This window comes from Centrocercus urophasianus, unplaced genomic scaffold (assembly GCF_019232065.1).
Source record: "Centrocercus urophasianus isolate 14NV4802_14NV808 unplaced genomic scaffold, USGS_Curo_1.0 seq_8, whole genome shotgun sequence".
Taxonomy (NCBI): domain Eukaryota; kingdom Metazoa; phylum Chordata; class Aves; order Galliformes; family Phasianidae; genus Centrocercus; species Centrocercus urophasianus.
This window is the reverse complement of record NW_024885421.1, coordinates 25,533-45,009: the sequence shown is the minus strand read 5'-3', so window position 1 is coordinate 45,009 and position 19,477 is coordinate 25,533. Positions and strand designations below refer to the sequence as shown.

Genomic DNA, 19,477 nt, shown 5'->3' with positions numbered 1-19,477 from the left:
CGCAGCTTCTGGCTGGAGCGAGTCCACAGCGTGCCTGTGAGTACCCACACCCTGCCCCACCACCTTGCTGTACCCACTGCTCACAAGGGTCTCTGTATCTCTCCCCTCCAGGGTGTCACCTGCATCCGCACTGGGGACAGTCCCTTCCGTAGGAACGCCACCTTCTCCACCCCCATCAGCGAGTATCTGGAGCAGCCTCTGCCCTATGAGGCAGCTACCCGCCAGCTGCAGCCCAGCATGCAATAAAGAGCAGGAGCCCTGCTGCTGGCACCCTGGTGTTCTCTGGGATGTTTCCAGAGCAGGCTGCGGGGACCCCAAATCCCAATGCAAAGGGGCATTCTATGGAGCAGCACACCACAAAATGCGGCACATCCCCTGGGAGGTGTCCCTCCACAGTGTCCACAGTGGATGTCACATATCCCCATCCCTATTCCCAGATAGGTGACACCGCCCCATCCCTATTCCCAGGTGGGTGACTTGCATCCCCATCCCCAGGTGAATGACGTGTCCCCATCCCTGTCCCCAAGAGGATGACATGCAACCCCATCCTTATACCCTTGGTGAGTGTCAAGTGTCTCCATCTCTGTCCTCAGCCCTAGGTAGATGGTACGTGTCCTCATTCCCAGACTAGTGACACACATCCCTATCCCCATATTAATGACACGTCTCCTTCCCCATCTCTGTCCCTAGGTGGGTGATGTGTCCCCACCTCCATCCTTACCCCTGGTGGCGGACATGTCCCCATCCCCACCTGCCCCAGGGCTGCAATTCTGGCCCCACACCCCGCCCTCCAAGGTCCACACCTCACTGGGACAAAGCAAAGCACAGGAGCTGGGAACAGCAGGACTAAGGGCAATTTGTATTTCAACAAAATAGTCTGTGCGCACGCTTATATTTACACCTGGGAAGGGGATATTTACAGGGCTGGGGGGGCTATATACATAGGGACGTGTGGAGAGGAGCAGCAAAGTCTAAGCCTGTTCCACTCCTTTCCTCTCTTTGGGAAAGGGGTGAGACAGGTGTGGGGGGAGCTGAGTACTGAAAAGAGAAGGCAAAGTGCCCTGCAGGGCAGCCAGGCCCTGGGGACGGCTCAGACCCGCCGAGCCGCAGAGGTTGGGGATGGGGAGTCCGGACCGAGAGGCTGGGGTAGTTGGGAGGCTCCTCCCACCCAGGGGCAGCAGGAGGCTTGGAGGGAGCTTTGCTGGTGCTGATGGAGGGGACGGGCGGTGCAGTGCTCACTGAGCCCCCGTGCCCCAGTACTGCTGCGGGGGGTCCTGGTGCTCCCCAAGGGTGGGGGGGGGTTCCGCTGGGCTCAGACAGCTTTGGGGTCTTTCCGCTCGCCCAGCAGCCAGTACGTCCGCATCTTCCCCTTGCCCTGGGTGGGGGGAAATGGTCAGATCCCCCAGGACTGCGGTCCCCACGGTGCCATCCCCAGCACTGCATCCTCACCTTCATCTCCACATCTCCGCGCAGCTCCAGCTCAAAGCAACCAAACTCATCCAGGACTTCTTTGGTGGTGGAGGAGACATGGATCTTCAGGGCTGGGGTGGAAAGGGACATGGATGGGGCTAGGAATTGGATGCACCTGTGGTGCTCAAGGCAGGGTTGGGTACCGCCAGCCCCATGGCTCACCCTGTCCATTGGACTCCATGCGGGACGCCGTGTTCACTGTATCCCCAAACAGGCAGTACCGCGGCATCTTCAGCCCCACCACTCCTGCGCAAACAGGACCTGGAGGCGCCGAGATGCTCAGGGGTGGCGAAAGGACAGAGAGCATCCCACCATCTGCAGCCCGATGGTGCAGCAGCCTCCCAGCACCCCAGGGCTCACCGGTGTGAATGCCGATGCGCAGACGCAGTTGGTCATTAGGCCGGTGCCGGATTTTGAAGGTTTTGACGGCTTCCAGCAGGGCCAGGGCCATGCGGACAATCTCATGGGCGTGCAGCTTGCCATTGCGCACTGGCAGCCCTGACACCACCATGTAGGCATCCCCAATGGTCTCCACCTGTGGCAGTGGGGTCAGGGAGAGCGAGCACCCATTGGTACCCACCTTGGTGCCCCATACCCCTTACCTTGTACACGTCGAAGTTGTCAATAATGGCATCAAAGCAGGTGTAGAGGTCGTTCAGCAGCGTCACTACCTGCAAGGAGCACAGTGGGGATGGTGGCAGCAGGATGTCCCCAGCCCTGCGTATGGCACTGCAAGGCATGGCAAGCTCCCTGCCCACCCCAGCCCTGCTCCCACCTGCATCGGGGTGCTCTCAGCTGAGAGTGCAGTGAAGCCCACGATGTCGCTGAAGTAGATGGTGACGCTGTCGAAAGCCTCAGCTCGCACCGTCTCCCCACGCTTCAGCTGCTCCGCCACAGAGCTGCCAAGAAAAGCAGGGACAGTGCATGCTGGGGGTCCTCTCCTCAAATCACCCCTCCTCCCCGCTCCTTTCACCAGCACCAGCACAGGGGGCAAGAAAGGACTCTTGTGCCCTCAGCCCCACATCGGCCCCCAGCCCCATGCAGCCCCCCTCACTGGGGCAGGATCTGGTAGAGGAGGTTCTCCGCCTTGCGCTTCTCCTCCAGGTAGGCTTGGGTCCGCTCCTCCACCAGCTTCTCCAAGTTGTTGGCATACTGCTCCATGCGTGACAGGAGGTTGTCCAGGATGCTGGTGCTGCCCTCCCTGCAAAGACAGGGGCAGCTGGGCCATGGGGACAGGGGGACACCCCCCTGGTGGCAGTCCCCACTCCCAGGTGGAGCTTGGGCTGCTGCACCCCACTCCCCAGCACCCACTTGTTGAATCTGCGGATGAAGATCTTAATCTGGCTGAAGTCAGGGCGCTCAGCGGGCTCCTGCGCCCAGCAGCGCTCCATCAGCACAGCCAGCTCCTCACTGTGCACCCCAGTGTCAATGGAGGGCCGGAAGAAGGGCTTCTGGCTGTTGCGTACCTTCTGCACAATCTCTGTCCAACAAGCAGGGGCCGATGGTGAGCAGATGCCCCCAAATCCACCCAGTACCTTCCCATCCTCCTCAAATCTCACCAACCTTTTGGGCTCAGGTCCATGCCCTCGACGTAGAAGGGGCCATTGCGCAGGGCAATCTCCTGCACAATGATGCCAAAACTGTAGACATCGGCTTTCTGCATGCCCTGTGCAGGCAGATGGCCCTTCTGCAGCAGCTCTGGGGCTGTCCAAAGCTTCTCTGTAGAAACAGAGCCACAAGCAGTGAGGTAAAGCCCCAATTCCCCTTCCACCCATGTCCCCATCCCCACAGTAAGTGCTCACTGGCATAAAGGGCATGCGTGTCCTCGCTGTCGCAGGGTGTGCGGAAACTGGCCAGCCCATAGTCAGTGATCTTCAGCACAAAGCGGCTGTCCACCACGCAGTTGGAGGACTTGAGGCTGCCATGGTGCCCAATTATGCTGTTGTGCAGGAAGGCCATTCCCTGTACCCAACAGATAGACACAGTGACACCAGCGCCCCTCAGCATCCCTTTTGAGCCAAATGTGCCCTTGCTCAGGTACCTTGACGATGTCATTGATGAGTGAGTAGCGAAACATCCAGTCCAGGTTGATGCTCTCATTCTCCAGGATGTCCTGGAGAGGCACAGTGGGCACCAGGACAGTGGCACCAGCACCACTTGTTGGCCACTCCATCCCCACCCTCACCTCCATCTCCACCCTTGTTGTCATCCTCATTCCCATTCCCATTTTCATCCCCACTCCCACCCCCATGTTCCCACCCCAATACCCATCCCAACCTCATCTTCACACTCATCTCCATCTTCATTCACACCTCCATCTCCATTGTTCCGCCCCAATCCCCATACCCCCCCTCCCCCCTCTCAATCTCGCTCCCCCTGCCCTTCCCACCTCCTCCACCCTCCCATGCCCCCCCACTACCTGCAGGCTGCCCCTTGGGCAATACTCAGTGACAATGCAGATGTTGGGAGGATCGATGCAAGCCCCAATGAAGCGTGTCAGGTGGTTGAACTGGATGTCCCGCATCTGAGGATGCAAGCAGAGCTTGGTGGGGACAGGCAGCACCCAGTCGCCCCACCACCTCCACAAGGAGCAGATGCTGCACTCCAACAGGGCACAGACCCCATCCCAGACCCCACACCTACATGTTTTAGCTCGAAGAGCACCTGCCGCGTCAACTCAATGCGCTTCTTGTTGACATGCTTGATGGCCACCACGTTACCCTGGGGACAACAGAGGGGTAAATGCCCACCAGGCAGCCTTGGGAGATGTGCTATCATCCCATAAGGGTGCAAACTGACCTTGAAGTGCCCAGTGTTGGCGAAGACCTGGTACTTGCCATGTGTGGTCATCAGTGAGCCATAGCTGGAGCCACGCTGCAGAGAGGTTGCATTAGGAACAGGGACCCCAGGAGGGTTGGTGGCACCCATGGAGCAGGGGAGGGGCAGGACAAGGTCTGGTCTGCAGGGTCAGCATGAAATCTATAGGCTATGTGCTAGTGGGCATGGGGGGCTGTGGAGATGCAGCATTACAAGGGATGGAGGGCCACACAGGGGCTGGATGGAACATGGTGCTCCACGGGGACTCCAGGTTGTGGGGGAGATGGAAAGACATGGATGAAATGTGACTCCAAAGGGGATGGAGCACTCCGTAGGAAATAGATGAAGTGTGGCTCTACAGGAGATGCAGAGCTTTGCAGGGGATGGACAAACATAGGGAGTACAATATTACTCTGTAGGAGACAGAAGGGCTGTGCAGGAGGACAGGACAGGGACAGAAGAGGGGCAGAGGGCTGATATCTCACCAGGGACAGTGTGAGCCGGCTGCCTGCTCCCTTATGGTACCGCTCTGCACTCCCAAAGTGCAGTTCATCCCAGCGGATCCTCCACAGCATGCTGGCCAGCTCCTTCTCCAGCATCAGCTTCCTGAGGGGCAGCGTGGGTCAGCCAGCCTATCCCTATTGCCCCCCACCTGCTGCCCCCTAGCCTGCACCCACCTGAAGATGAGGAAACTGGAGATGCCAAACATGACAAAGGTGAGCCCGGTGCCCAAAGCCACGATGGCCAATGTGGAGAGCGGGGCTGCCATGGTTCAAGGTTCAGGTTAGGGGGGCTGCTATGGGGCTGCCCACCCCCAGGGAAGGATGGAGCGGGACAATCCATGCACCCACTTTTATCGCAGGAGGGGTCATCCACATCGAAGACGCAGGGGGGGTTGTCCAAGGGGGGAGCCCCCTTCACCCAGCGGATGGGCCGCCCCAGCCAGCGGATCTGCTTCTCTGCACCTGAGTAGTGTCCCACCACCTGCAGGAAGACAGCTGAGCCCAGCCCCTTCCGCCCAAGCTGTTTCCCAGCCCCCAGCAAGACCCCAGTGCTGCCCCCACCTCGTACTGCCCGCTCTCAGGGTCACCCATGGCCCAGAGGTTGAAGTCGGTGTCACGGTCGTTGTTGCTGTCCATGCTCACCAGTCCCGTCACCCCTATGGGACAAGCGAGGCCCAGGTGGGATGTGGAGGACAGGACCAATCCCTGCAGCCCACCTGCCCCCCCACAACCCCCTCTCCCTGCTGCTACCCTGGAACTTGCGGTCCCGCATCTTCTCGATGAGCTGCGTGGCGTTCTTCTTGGAGCCGCCCTCCCGCAGGGTCTCGTTCAGCACCATGGCGTACAGCAGCACCCCATCGTAGAAGCACCCCGCCACCAGGTTCATCTGCAGGAGGGAGCTGAGCACTGCGTGCACCCCCTGCGAGCCCACAGCCCTGTGCCAGAGCCATGCACACCTCTACAGCCCCATAACCCCACAGCAGGGCAACGCCCACCCCTGCAGCTCCATTACTCTGCAGCAGGCACACGCACATCTTGGCAGTCCTGTAACCCTGAACCGGTGGCATGCACACCTCTGCCACCCACAGACATGCACTGTGACCATGCATACCCCAATAAGCCCACAGTGTTGCCACACACAACCCTGCACCCCATAACGCTGTACCACACCCACACACATGCAACGCAGGGATGGCGCTATCTTGCACTGCTCCCACCAGAAGCATATGTCATCACCCTCCACCTCATCCCACCCTCTGCAACCCCATAGGGACAGTCCCCCATCGGCATGCAGCGGGACCTGCTCACCAGGGAGTAGTTGAGCTGCACTCCAAACTTCTGCTTGGCACGCAGGATGAGCTGGGTCTGGAAGTGCTGGTACTCGGGGTTCTGGGGCTCGTAGTAGGTGATCACCAGCACCGTCTGCAAGCGCATCAGCCCACGTCACACTGAGGTCCTCATCCCCACCCTCCACCCCCCCACATAGGAGGGTGCAGCTCACCTGGAAAGCCTCACGCAGCCCCGCATCCTGCCCTGAACCCTGCTGCCAGGGCTTGAAAGCATCGCGGGTGGAGTCCCCCCGCAGGCTCTCCCCAAAGACATCGACATAGAAGAAGACGTAGTCGCCATTGGTCAGGTTCTCACGCTGTGCCAGCTGCATGATGCGGCGCAGCATCTCCGGTGGCCCACACAGGTACACCACTGCCGGGATGTGGGGTGTCAGGGCATGGCTCCTACCCAGCAGAGTCACGGAGCCACCCCATAGTCCTGCCTGGCTGGACGTGCCTGTGCCACATCACCCAGTATGGGGGAAAGTGGAACTCCAGCACACGGTGTGGATGGATGCCCTGTGTGCCACGCGCTGTGGAGTGTCATCACCTCAGCCCAAAGGCTTTGGAGAAGGGGAATATAGGGCTGGGAAAGGCGTCAGGGCCATGCCCCAGAGCCCGCTGGGGAATCCAGGCTGAGGAAAGGGACAAAAACATGTTTGGGTTTGTGGTCGGTCGTGCGGCAGGAATGCGCAGGTTCCCGGATTCCAGCACCTTCGGCCGGCCACGGCATTAATTGGAAACAGAGCATCTGCTGCTGCGACCCGAGAGCCAAGGGGGTGCCCGGGCCCCGTCCCACCACTCCCACCACCCCACAGCTTCATGACTGGGGCTCTGTTAATGCCGCAGGGACACCGAGATGGGCGATGTGTGGCGCTGGCAGCAGGTACCCTGCTATGGAGCCAGGCACCCCATGGGCTGCTGTGCAGAGAGCGTCCGGAACCCCCCCGAGCAGGGGCCCTCCTGCCACCGCCTCCTCTCTCCCTCCCCCCGGAAAACCAGGGCCCCCGCTCCAGCCAGCCTGGCTGGGAACCCACGATTGAGCAACGGGGGAGGAGGAGGCGGGTGCCGGAGGAATGTCACGCTCAGCCGCTGGCCCGTGCACAGCCCTAACCCCAGCACTGCTGGGACTGGGTGCACAGCGACGGGGGACCAGGGCTGGCATCTGCATCTGTGGACAATGCACTTGGTGAAAGCCACCATCTGTGGGTGCAGAACCTCTGGAGAGTTGCACATGGGGAGGGACAGGCACTGGGACACAGTGTGGCACACGGCAGCCCAAGGGACATGGAGTGTCCCTTCAGGGGGCTTCTCCATGGGGCAGAAACCACTGGGGCTTCCTAATGGGACATCCCCCCCCAACAAACACAATGTCTCCCCTGCGCCACCTCTTGCCCCATCCCTCAGTCCTTGGGGACACCACGTGGGACTGTCCCTGGCAGTGACAGCTGGTAGCAGATGGTGGCATGGCCGCGCGGGGGCTCACATGGCCACAGCCCCCATTGCGGGGGGGGACGACGGAGCTAGCGTGGCTCCCGAGGCCAGAGATGTGCAGAGGGGTCAGGGATGTGTGACAGGTGCCACCCAAATGGGGAAAACACACGGGGCTGGCAGCATCACTGAGCAGCAGGGGACAAACCCCAGTGCCCACCCATGTCCCCAGGCACAGGACCTGCGCTCCGCAGGCAGATGCCCTGGTAATTCCCTCGTCTGCAGCTCTAATTATATCAGCCCTGCTGTGAGCAGCAGCAGCGACGTGGGGCCCAGCACGTCGCCCTCAGGCCCAGAGAATGGACATGGCAGCACAGTGCCTAAAGGGCAGGTGCATGCCAGCCCCTCTACTGCCATATGGGGATGCAGCCACCAACCCCTGTACCTACATTTGGGGCAGCAAACAATGAGGATGGGGAGCGCTGGGGGGCACAAAGAGGGATGAGGCTCTCCCCAGTGTCACCAAATCCACACTCCTAGGTGATGCCAAAGCGATGCTCACCGCAAGGCGCACAGTAACAGTGTGCCCCATGGCCCACACAGCATGGGGCAGACCTATGGGCCCCACGTCCCTGCCTGTGCTGCCTTGAGCCAGGGGCACCGATCGCATCAGGGTGATTTACAGCTCCAAGCCGGAAACGTTGGAAGCAATCGATGAGCTGAGCTTTTTCCCTGCGCGCTTCCTCACCCCAGAAAGCCATCGGCTCAGGGCTGGGGGCTCACAGCTCCCTCAGGCACAGCCCTGCCGGCCCATCTGGCTCCTCTCATCCTAGCCTCATGTCCTTCCTAATGACACAGCATCTTCAGATCCATTAAGGAGCGCTGCCTCCCCGATCGATATGCCCTGCTCATCAATAATGGAGGAGCAGCTGCCTGCCCTTGCTCTCCAGCTGCCTCTGGAGCCCCTCCATTTCTTACTGCGCCCAACAGAGCCACTCTCCTGGGGCATTCCCAGCCTCATCCCCATCCCCCTGCCATGGTCACAGCTGGGGACCAGCACCAAGGGGGGGGATCCATGTGCCAGGCTGTGTCCTCCCTGAGCAGGGCACATCCATCTCACTGTGCTGGCACCAGAGCCACTGCCAGCACTGCCCATCAGTGGCCACGTCTGCACCATCACCTCCACTTCTAGGTCCAGCCTGCCCTTGGTGGCGCAAGCCACAGGCTGCCACCAAGGTGCCACCATGTCTCCTGTGCTCTGTGAGGGACTTCAGGCAGGGACTAGGGGTCCTGCAGCTCCTCGCCCTACCCTGGATACCCCAATGGCACCAAGGTGGACTCCAGGTGCTCTAGGGACAACCTTGTTCCCCCACTGCACCCGCTGCCCCATGCCCCCCAGTCTGCTGTAACCTCCCTCCCCCCCACCCATGCCCTACATTTTGCCTACCCCACGCTACGCCTCACACGGGTCCTACTGCATCCCAAACCCATCACTGTGCCCCACAGAGGTCCCTCTGTGTGCCCTTCCACTTGCTATGCCCCACAAAGGTTCCCTGCTGCCCGCTTCTAGCTGTGTTCCACACAGGTCCCACTGTGTATCCATCCCCTTGTGGTGCCCAGTCTGGTGTCCCCATGCTTTGCTGTGACTCACACGGGTCCCACTGCGTGCTCAGATTCTGTGAACCACGGGGTCCCCAGAAGTGTGCCCAACCTCTTGTGCCAAGCATGGGACCAGCTGTACGCCCCATGCGCAGCCCCCCCCTCCCTCTCCATCCCCGCACCGCACCCCACCGAGCACTATGCCACGCTCTCGGCACGGCTCCTCGCCCCGCGCGGGGCCCACGTTCCCTCCGAGAGACCCCCGCCCATCTCATCCCGTCCCGTCAGTTCGGGCCCCGCCGCCCCTCCCCGCACCGCGCCGCCACGCACCGCGCCCGCTGGCCTTGATGAAGTGGATGGCGGTGTCGGGGCCGCCTTCGTCCGGGGAATAGATGTGGTGCCGGACGGTGAGGTTGCTGCCGTCCTGCAGCTCCTGGAAGACGCCCTCGATGGTGAAGTAGTAGGGCCGGTCGTCGGTCTTGCGGTCCACGTAGAGCAGCGCGGCGCGGGAGCTCCAGTTGAAGTGGGCGTGCAGGTGGGAGACGAAGGCACCCAGCTTGGGGGCGGAGGGCCCGGTGCGCACCGTGGTGCGGTAGTGCTCCCGCTTCTCGCTGAAGCCCACGGCCACGGCGCCGGCGGTGATGAGCGGCAGCCGCCAGTGCGAGGCGAAGCGCCCCACCGAGGCGGCGGGGTAGACGCAGCCCGGCCCGAAGAGCACGTCGGGGTCGTGGTAGAGCTTCAGGTCCACGGCCTTCAGCGGCGCCACGTACTCGGAGCAGGCTCCCCCCAGCTCGGAGCTCATGAACTCGACGCGCACCGAAAAGGGCCGCGGCAGCAGCGGCGGTTCCCCCCGCTGCAGCGCCTCCAGCGCCAGGCTCAGCGCCGGCTCCACGCGCGGCCAGGCCCACGCGTAGCTCACGTTGCGCTCCGGCAGCACCACGGCCACCGTCAGGTTGGCGCCCGCCCCGTCGGGGTTCGCCGCCCGCCGCCCGCCGCCGCCGCCCGCCGCCGCCAGCAGCACGGCCAGCACCAGCGGCAGCCGCGGAGCCATGGGCCGCGATGGCTCCTGCGCCCGCCGCCGCCAGCGGCTCCTCCGTCCGCCGCCCCGCCGCGTGCACCTCCCCCGGGCGGGGCCGCCCCGGGACGGGCAGCTCTCCCCCCCACCCCTCGCCGCCCCGCCCCGCACCTCCCCCTGCCCTCGGCCCCTCGGCAGCGGAGGCGGGCGGTGGTCGCGCCGTCGGGGCGCGGGGGTGTGCCCGAGCAGGGAGATGGGGAGCAAGCGCGTGGGTAGAGGGTGGGGGTGTCGAGGCGAGTGCGAGTTCTGGGGGGGGGGGGTGGGGGGGGGGGCTAGGGTGATAGGTAGCTTGTGTGCTGGGGGTCCGAGTGCCACGGAGGTCCGAGTTCTGGGTAGACCTCAGCGTGGAGGGAGTGGGGAGTTAGTTCCGGGTGCTGGGGGTTCTCAGCGCTGGGGGAGAGAGGAGGGTGAGTGGATTATAATGATCGGGGTACGGGAGTGTTCAGCGTGGAGGTACTGGGGAGGGGATCTGGAGTGCTGGGGATCTCACCATATGGAAATCGAGAGGGGCGCCCCGGTTCTGGGGATACCTAGACGTGTGGGTTGGGGAGGTGGTCCCGGGTGTTAATGTGCCACAAGACTTGGGGATCGGGAGGGGGTGGGCTGATGGAGGTCCCTGTTGTGGGGGGATTGGGTGGCCGAGTTCGGGGAGGGGGGAGACGTGGTGCAGCGTGAGGAGGTGGTCACTTGGGAGAACTTGGGAGTTATCACGCAAATTCTGGGGTCCCCAGCATAGGGCGATTAACTGCAGTATCTAAATTATCGGTGGTCTCCACCGTGGAACGGCTGGGAGGGGTACGCACGTCTTGGCGGTCCCCAGCGTGGGGGCACTGTGGAGGTGGCCCTGGAGTGCCCGGCGTGGGGGTACCGGGGACGGGATGCTCTGTTTCTGGGGGATCTCGTCAGGGGATGGCTGGGGAATGGGGAACCTCGCGTCCCCGCTGGAGAGTCCCTGTGGGTTTGCGGGGTCCCACGAGAGCTCTCGGGGGGACACGGGGCAGGGACAGTTGGGCGCGGCGTGGCAGGAGCGATGGGGGGGGATCAGGCGGAGCGCCGCTGGGGGCAGCGTGCCCGCGCACATTCCGCACATTCCCGGCCCCTCCACTCAGCGCCCCGCGCCCGCCCCACGCGTGAACGCGGCGAGAGGATGGGCGCAGGGGGGGCGTGGTGGGCTTGCGTGGGTCTGGCTGCCCACGCGGGGCCCTCGGCGAGGACATGGCTGCAGCGGGAGTCCGCGTCTCCTCCGGAGCGTAGACAGGGCTTCTCCTGCCAGTCCCTCTCCAGGTGTCCCCCGACACGTCCCCCGCGCGGCCTTGGGTTACGGATATAAATACCGGCGGACGGTGAAACCCGACCGGGAGCGGCGCGCTGGGGACCGAAAGCTCTCCGTAGAGCATCAAAAAGCAGCTCCGCTGCCGTCCCTCGTGATGTCTCCGTGCCGCCAGGGGGGGCCCGGGGAGCGGCGGCCGTGCGCTGACGTCGGACACCGCAGAGACAGGGATAGGGACAGGGACCGGGAGGGGAGCGGCGCGCACCGCACGTGCTGCCGCCACTCGTACACCCAAGTGCGGGCTCTGTGCGTGCCCAGAGCCTTCTCCAGCCCCGTGTTCCTCGTCTTGCTTTTGGGTATTTGCAGCCACATCTCGCCTTCCCCTCACACGGAGTTTTGTCTTTTTCAGTGTCCGTGCAGGAAGGGTTTGCCCTCACCCCCAGCTGCTCCCACTGCCTGCAGCGTCCATCCTAGAGCTGGGCCAACCAACCTGCTGCCTGTGGCATCCTGTGGTCCCTAATGGCACACGTGGGTGGCGGTGGGACTGGTGGACTGCAGTGGGCCATGCGCTGAGCACCATGGGCACAGCACTGCTCCACAGAGCTCGTGCACTATCTCATTTCCCAGGTTCCCAGAAGGCAAACACAACTGCTGGATCCTTAAAGCTGCTGATTGTTTAATTGGTTAAAAATGTGTTTCCACCTCCTGGAGTGCAGCGAGGCGAGCAGGCGGTTGCAGAGCACTGCCAAGTGCCTTCACCTCTGCACTGAGAGCAGGGCCAGGAAGCTGTCAGCCCCAGGAGGTGGCTGTAAAGTGTGTCAGGCAGCAGGGCAGGACAGCCGAGCTGGGTGGAGGAGCTGCATGGGACATCGACAGAGTGGGGATGTGGGACAGTGGGGTACAGGAGGCTGGAGCTGAGGCACAGCATGGATGGAAGAGGCTCATCCATGAGTCCCCATCTCCCTCCACTGAGCTACTCCAAACACCCCCTCATCCCTGCCATGAGGGGAGCATCTCCGAAAGATTGAGGCTGCTCTGGCCAAGAGTTCACAGGCCGCTGCATGAGCACCACAGGGGAATGGGCATGCACAGTGACCTGTGCATTATGGGCTTCGTGTGCTGCAGTTGTCAGGGTAACCTGAAGGACTCCTTGTTTGTGTTTGGGTTCTGCATGCCAACAATGGGAGGGAAAAAATGAGCAGAAGAGAAGATTGTGAAGAGAAAAGCATGGGTAATGTGGCAGCTGTGCTGTTCCTCAGGTTCAGATCAGGCAGAGGTCTCAGTGTGCTGGAATTTGATGTCACCATGGGAAGAGCCACCAGCATCTTTCCATGCCCCAGAGTGAAGGAGGGTCCCCACCTCTGTCTATAGGGTCCTGTCCAGGTCTCTACTGTGGCTCTTTCTGAGGGGTGTGCCCAAGTGCCCAACACTCTTTCTTGGGGTGCTGCCATGAGTCCCGGCTATCAGTCGTGATGTGCTGGGGCACTGTGGGTCTGCAGAGGGCTGATAATGCTGGAGCTGGGCTGCATGGAGCAGGGAGCTCTGATCCTGATACTGGAGAAAAATCAGCAAAGATCAGCAAGAGCCATTGAGATTGTAAACCCCCAGTGTCCACTGCAGGTGTTGCTGGCCCTGCGGCACATAGAAGTATTGATGTCACCAGACCAAGTGGTTCTAATGGCCCCAGTGGTGTCACCAGCCTCACTGATGCCACCAACACCAGTGGTGCCACAAACCCCAGGGTTTCACCAACCTCATAGATGCCGTCAGTCTAAGGTGCCACCTGCTTTACTGGTGCCATCAGTCTCATTGCTGTTACCAGTCATGATGGTGCCACCAGCCTCTGGTGATGCTACCAGCCTTACTGGGGCCACCAGCCCCATTGGTGCCACCAACGGTTTTGGGGCCACCAGCCTCATTGATGCCACCTGTTGTGGTACCACCAGCAGCGGTGATGCTACTAGCCATACTGATGCCACCATCTCTGTTGTTGCCACCAGTTAAAATGGTGCCACCAGCCTCATTGGTGCCAACCAGCCTTGGTGGTGCCATTAGCCTTTGGGGTTCCACCAGTCATATTAGTGCCATCAGCCTCTTTGAAGACACTGGCCCCACTCCTGCCGCAGTTCCAGTGGTGTCACTGTAGTGCACGCATCCCTGCATCACTTTCTCTGCCACAGGCACCCATCACTCACTTGGTCCTGGGCCTGGCAGGCTCATGGTACTTTCTTGGATAGTGCAGTTCCTGCACAGCCCAGCACTGATCTCCCAGGGTTATTTCTGAATCACAGGACAGGAAGCATTTAGAGGTTTAAGCCGAGATGAATAATGTGCTCATTTCCTTGTGCCGACTACAAAGCACCTGCTCCAGGGGATTTATGGAGTGCCACTCTCTCGCACTCGCGGCACTGCTGCCCACCCGGATGTTATTATTTTCTTGGGATGGCTGGTGGGTGCCAAGGCCTGTTTTCCCAAACACTGTGCACCTTCCCATCATTTTTCTTAGGAAAAGTGGCTGAAGGCAGCAGTGGGGCACATCAGGGTAGCCCCTGGTGCCAGAATGTGGCCCCAGGCAGGGTAAGGTGCACAGTGCCTCTGGGTGTCAGCAGGTGTGAGGTGGGAGCATTGCAGGAACAGGTGTCTCCAGGGCATGATGCTAGATGGGGTGACACAGGTACAGTAGGGCTGCAGAGGGACAAGCAGCTCCTCTCTGCGGGCAACTGTGGCAAAGGAGAATAAGGGGTGCTTGCAGCCACTGGGATAAAAAGGCTGGAGAGGGCATGGGAGAAAAGGACGGAGCGCGCTGGAGAGGGATGGACCACAATGGGGGGGAATGGAGCATTTGAAGAGGGGTGAAGCATGAGGACAAAGAGTGGAGTATGATGGAGAAAATGGACCATGTGGAAGAGGAATGGAGCATGTGGAAGAGAGATAGAGCATACTGAAGAGGAACAGGCTGTGAGAGTGAGCAGCTAAGCACGATGGAGAAGAGTGGACCACAGTGTTGAAAAAGGATGGACCATGATGGAGAAGAATGGAGAATGATAGCAGGGGTGGTGGAGCACTGGGAGCACCAGGGAGCATCAGAGAGCTGGGGGGGCTCAGCATGCAGTCCGAGTTGTACCGGAGAACAGAGCCCAGCCTGAACGCCAGCCCAGCCCCTGTGAATAATGCAACATCGAGGTATTGATTATGCCCCCTCCACTTTGTCCTCTTTCTGGAGCAGCAGCCGCACAAATCAGGCTGACACTGACCCAGCTCGGCCCAGCGATAAGTTGGGTCAGGCTTTTTTTTTGCTGCTTAGAGAGAAAATAAAGTGCTTGTGGGGAGCAGGAGCCAAGCTCCCCAGTGCCTAAAACAGCAATCGTAGCACTTCCTTGGATTTATGGTGTTTGCTTTCACAATGCCAGCCGGGATCCTGTTTGCTTCCTGCTCTGCAGCTGCAGCCTAAGCTGAAGGCTCAGGAGATTCAGGTTTTATAACACTCCTGGATCCTGCCGATGGCAACTTGTCCATCATCTTTTATGACCCGCACACCTCCTGTGAGGCTGGGCTGGGCCACTGCCACCCCGTCCCATTGCCCACCTCCGGCTGCCCCTGGCAATGGGGTACCCTTCCCAGCGCCAGGCACTGTGTGCAGGGGCTGAGCTGCACCGGCATGGGCAGGTTGCTGAGACAAAGATGTCACCTTCTGCAATGTCCTGGGATGCTCGGGGCTGATGGCAAACACCAGAACTGGGCACCCAGTGTCACCTCAGGGACAGAGCAGGGTTGCACCACACCACAGCATCCCGCAGCCCAGCTCTGTGTGCTCTGTCCATCCCCATCCCCTGTCTTCAGAGCCGGGATCCCCAGCTGTGAGAGCTTGGCCACCCCACAACTACCCCTCCTCCAGATATTTGGTGTCCCTCTGGGAGCCAACCATCGGGGCCTCCAAATGAAAAGCACAACTTTTGTTTCATGTTTTCTCTGCTCAGTGGTGAAACGAAGATGGATTAGTTCACTGTGGTTGCTAGCGTGCTAGACTCCTTTTCCCAAACACACAATAGAAATATTCATTTACCGCTCTGACGACGGAGACTTTTATCCTCCTTATATAGTAACAACTCTGCTCCAGAGGGCGATTTTCATTTGTTACTGATACACTCCTCCATCCCTGCCCACAGACTGTGGGCTGTAGTTTATCCATGGATACCCCAAGCTCCTCTGATTTATTACAACCTCTTCCAGCCGATAGCACATGCAGCCCTCTGCCTCTCCATTTCTTCCCTTGATTTGAGATTTCTCCCTTTCCCCCACCCATTTGGCCAACACAGTGGTTTAATGGAGGGCTGTGGGGCGGTGGCAGGGGCCAGGGGACGCCAGGCAGTGTGGGGACCTGTGTCCATAGAGGGATGTGCCTCGAAACCCAAAGGTGGTGAATCTAAAGCGGATAGAAGGAAGTGGGTTTTTTTTTTTCACTCCCTGCTTAATTAGGCTGCCACAGGAAAGTGCTCAGGCCAAAATTTAGTGGGATTCAAGGAAGGATTGGACATCTATGCGGATAACAGAAATATCCAGCTATAACAGTGGATGCCAACACAAATTCTGGAAGGGATATTAAGCCTCACGCGTCAGGGTGTAAACCTATCCCAAACAAGGCAGCTTAACATTGGGCAGATGACCCACATACGCTGCTGCTGCTACAGCTGCCAGCAGGCAGGACGGTGGCCTTGCTCCCTGCTGTGGCAGCACCTTCTGCAGAGGGCAACGAACCCCTCTGGGCAGTCACCATTCACAGTGCCCCACACCTATTGCCCACACCTTCCATCCTCTCTCCTTGGCTGCAGGTAACAGCCTGATCCTGCAACCTGCAGACAGACAGTGCAGGCAAGGGACTGTGGTAGCCTTCAGGTACATACAGCCAAGCCCTTTGTTCCCCTCTCAGGTCACCTGCTGGCCAAATACACCCAATTTCATCCCTCTTGTCACATCCCACAAATTTTGCAGTTGCCTAGCTTCTGGAAGGAACTGCTCACCTCTGGCATCTGCAGGTGCTGCAGATGGATGGCATGGCCCCATGCTCACACTGGCACCACCAAGCTGAGCCTTAGGGACATTGTGGAGATGCAGGGCACTGTGCCACTGGGAACCACTGCACTGCCTGTCCTTGGCCAAGGAGACCAGCCCTCACCCACAGCCTTCGCTAGAGGCTTGGAGAAGGGGGAATTCACTCCATGAGCTGAGCGTGAGCAGCTCCGCACCCACCGGGGAAGCACTGGTTGTCAATCTGGTGCCCATCCCCCTCCACACAATGGGATGCTTGGACACCTTGCTGCGATGCAGCATGACAGAGGGGTGTCTGGAGCTCTCCCACTGGTTGGGAGCCAGGGCTGCCCAGCACCATGCCAAGGGCAACCTCACCAGGGTGCCTTGGATCTTCCCTTGCCACCAAGCCCTGCACCCACAGGGGTTCCAACTGGAGACATTTCTGGAGGGCATGAATCAGCTTTTCACAGCTTGTTAAAAATCTTGATCCTACCTCTTGTTTTCATGCCTTTCAAATCAGGAAATGAGTTTTACAACTTTTCCAGTGGGGCACAGCTGGTGGCCAGGGTCGTAAAGCTGAACTTTATAAATATCTCTTGTTGGGATCAGGGGAAGAGCATTAAAAAGGCAGAGAGAAAGAGAGAGAAAGAGAGACAGAAGGGAAAGAAGCTAAGGAAAGAGAAGAAAAGCAACTCAGCAGGACTGCTAAGAGCCCAGCTCAACGATGGCCATGGCCCTGAGAGCGCTGAAGACGGCATGCACCTGGGGCAGGCTCTGCCTCCTTCTCTCCCTCTTCCTTCAGCTGCCAGGCTCCCAGGCCAAATGCTACTTCCAGGCTAAAGGTAAGCAGGGAGGTGAGTTGGGAGGATGTGGATGCTGGGAGAATGCCTTGGCTTTCCCCAGGGCAGCTGGGCTCAGCCCTGCAAAGAGCTACACAGGCTGTGCTGAGCCTAGGAGCACAGTCGTGGGCCAGTGATGACTGGAAGGAGCAGTCTATAAACCACAGAACAGCTCCCCAGGGTTCTGGCTGAGAAACAGCTTGCTGGGCCATGAAGAGCTCCTGGCAGGAGGTGGTTGTGGCCAAGATGTGGCCCGGCTGTGGCAGGACCAGTAGCACAGGGAGGAGGGCTGCCCTCCTGTCCTTTCAGGGGTGAAGAGATGCTGAAATTCAAAGCGACACTGAATATGATTTCTCTGAGAGCCAAGAGTCACCTGATTCTGCCCCAAGTCAGCAGGATGGATAAGAGCATCTCCATTGGTGTTTACTTGAACTTCCCAAACCTGCACAGATGGCAGGAGCGGCCACCAACTGTCTCCCGTGTCACAGGGAAGAGGGGAAGCAGTGATATACCTGTTTCCTTTCAGGGCAGAGGGATGCCGGTGGGGCTCCCACACACCCTCATGCTTATTGCCACTATTTTCTTTGCAGCTCCCTGCGAGTACGAGGGGAAGCAGTTCTCCCTTGGGGAGTCGTGGCTGAGCACCAACTGCCTGCTGTGCACCTGCCTGCACCCCATTGGCGTCGGATGCTGTGAGACGTGAGTGAGGGATGCTGGGGATGGGCAGCAGTAGGGCTGGCGGTGGCACTTGTGACAGACCAACCAGTTGAGTCCTGGGGATTGTAGAATCATAGAAGGGCTTGGGTGCTTGGGTTGGAAGGGACCATAAATATCCTTGTGTTCCAGCCATAGTTGCCAACCAGAAAATCAGGCACTAGATCAGGGTATGCAGGAAGTAAGGGATGGCAGTGGAGTACGAGGCGCTACAGAGGGTTCTGTGGACAACAGACAGGCAGGAACTGGCCTGGGAAATATGTGGGCTGCTCCCTGGCACCTGCCAGAGGAGCTGACAGCACTCTGTCCTCTTTTTCAGCACCCAGCACCCCATTGACTTCCCCGATTGGTGCGAGGCCCACTATGACACGCAGACCTGCCAGATCTCGGTGGTACAGAAAGCCAACCCCAGCCTGCCATGTGTGAAGAGCGTGGAGCACGAGTGGGGCTCAGCTGGCACCCCTGAGCCACTGAACAAGGTGCTGGATGCGGGGCTTAGCAGATAGAGTGCACGGCCTTGCAGTCAGCCCCACTCCCCCAGAGCACACCTCCTGCATGCTCCACACCTGCCCCAGCCTGTAGACATCACTGCAGCCACCTTCCAGGGAAACCACTATCCATGTACTGAGCTAACATTTACACCCTAGCGCTGCCACAGTACAGCTCTGCTTCTGCCTTCAGCTTCCTGAACTCAGCTGGGGCCCCTTCCCCAGCAAGGCACTGCTCTCAAGATGAGTGGTGAGGTGGGCCAGGCACACAAGCCCCCAGCAGGACCAGCAGACCCCGAGCTGTGATTTTTGGGGGGAATGCAGATCCCCAGGGATGTCCACCGAGCTGCACAGGGAATTTTCAGCTCCAGAAGGACCACAGGACCAAATTACACTACATCCAGCTGCAAGTTAAACAGCTCCCACCAAAACCCCAGTTCCCTTGCCTGCAGCCTCTGGCATCTCAGTGGGAAGCATAGCAGTCCTGAAGCATGACATACTTTGGCCAGTTCCTTCTCTGCCCGAGTGCAAGAAGCGTAACCTGCTTCTTGAACCACTAATGTCCATGCTCCCACAGCTCCTGTGACCAGAACTCTGTGTGCTAGCCCTGGGTAGGCAGAACACTGGGCATATGAGGAAAACAGCTGTCCCCATGAGGAGCCTGGCCCCCTGTGCAGGCTGCCCCACTCCAGCTGCAGGAAGCTGGGTGCCCCACTGGTGTTCAGAGAGCTGAAGCAACCTGTCTGTGCGAGCGTGGAGCTGGCTGCCCTGACAGCCTGCCCTAGCTGGTGCCATGCCTGTGCTGTACAGAGCCTTGTGTAGATGTTTCTGTTCTTGCAATAAAGGTATTAAACAAAGTGGTCTCCACTCAGTGACTATTGAATGCTTATGCTGCCTGTACCCCAGAAAGGGTGC

The 19,477-nt window shown here is 59.9% G+C and overlaps 2 protein-coding genes across 2 annotated transcripts; one reads left to right on the top strand and one right to left on the bottom strand.

Moving 5' to 3' along the window:
* Positions 1 to 832: 832 nt before the first annotated feature.
* On the bottom strand, positions 833 to 10,199 carry NPR2 (natriuretic peptide receptor 2). The gene is made up of 22 exons (XM_042838453.1): positions 9,479 to 10,199; positions 6,292 to 6,491; positions 6,099 to 6,212; positions 5,541 to 5,676; positions 5,352 to 5,446; positions 5,139 to 5,271; positions 4,965 to 5,049; positions 4,773 to 4,893; positions 4,270 to 4,344; positions 4,114 to 4,191; positions 3,890 to 3,994; positions 3,512 to 3,583; positions 3,273 to 3,432; positions 3,034 to 3,189; positions 2,782 to 2,950; positions 2,525 to 2,671; positions 2,246 to 2,369; positions 2,073 to 2,141; positions 1,831 to 2,005; positions 1,633 to 1,731; positions 1,450 to 1,541; positions 833 to 1,375 (listed from the first exon to the last, which is right to left on the bottom strand). Exons 1-22 carry the CDS (start codon positions 10,197 to 10,199, stop codon positions 1,313 to 1,315), a joined length of 3,189 nt encoding a protein of 1,062 aa, XP_042694387.1. The 3' UTR covers positions 833 to 1,312.
* Positions 10,200 to 17,155: 6,956 nt separating this feature from the next.
* On the top strand, positions 17,156 to 19,413 carry LOC122171070 (microseminoprotein, prostate associated). The gene is made up of 3 exons (XM_042838401.1): positions 17,156 to 17,363; positions 17,951 to 18,059; positions 18,394 to 19,413. The coding sequence occupies exons 1-3, from the start codon at positions 17,246 to 17,248 to the stop codon at positions 18,578 to 18,580; spliced, it is 414 nt and encodes a 137-aa protein (XP_042694335.1). The 5' UTR covers positions 17,156 to 17,245; the 3' UTR covers positions 18,581 to 19,413.
* The last annotated feature ends 64 nt before the right edge of the window (positions 19,414 to 19,477 follow it).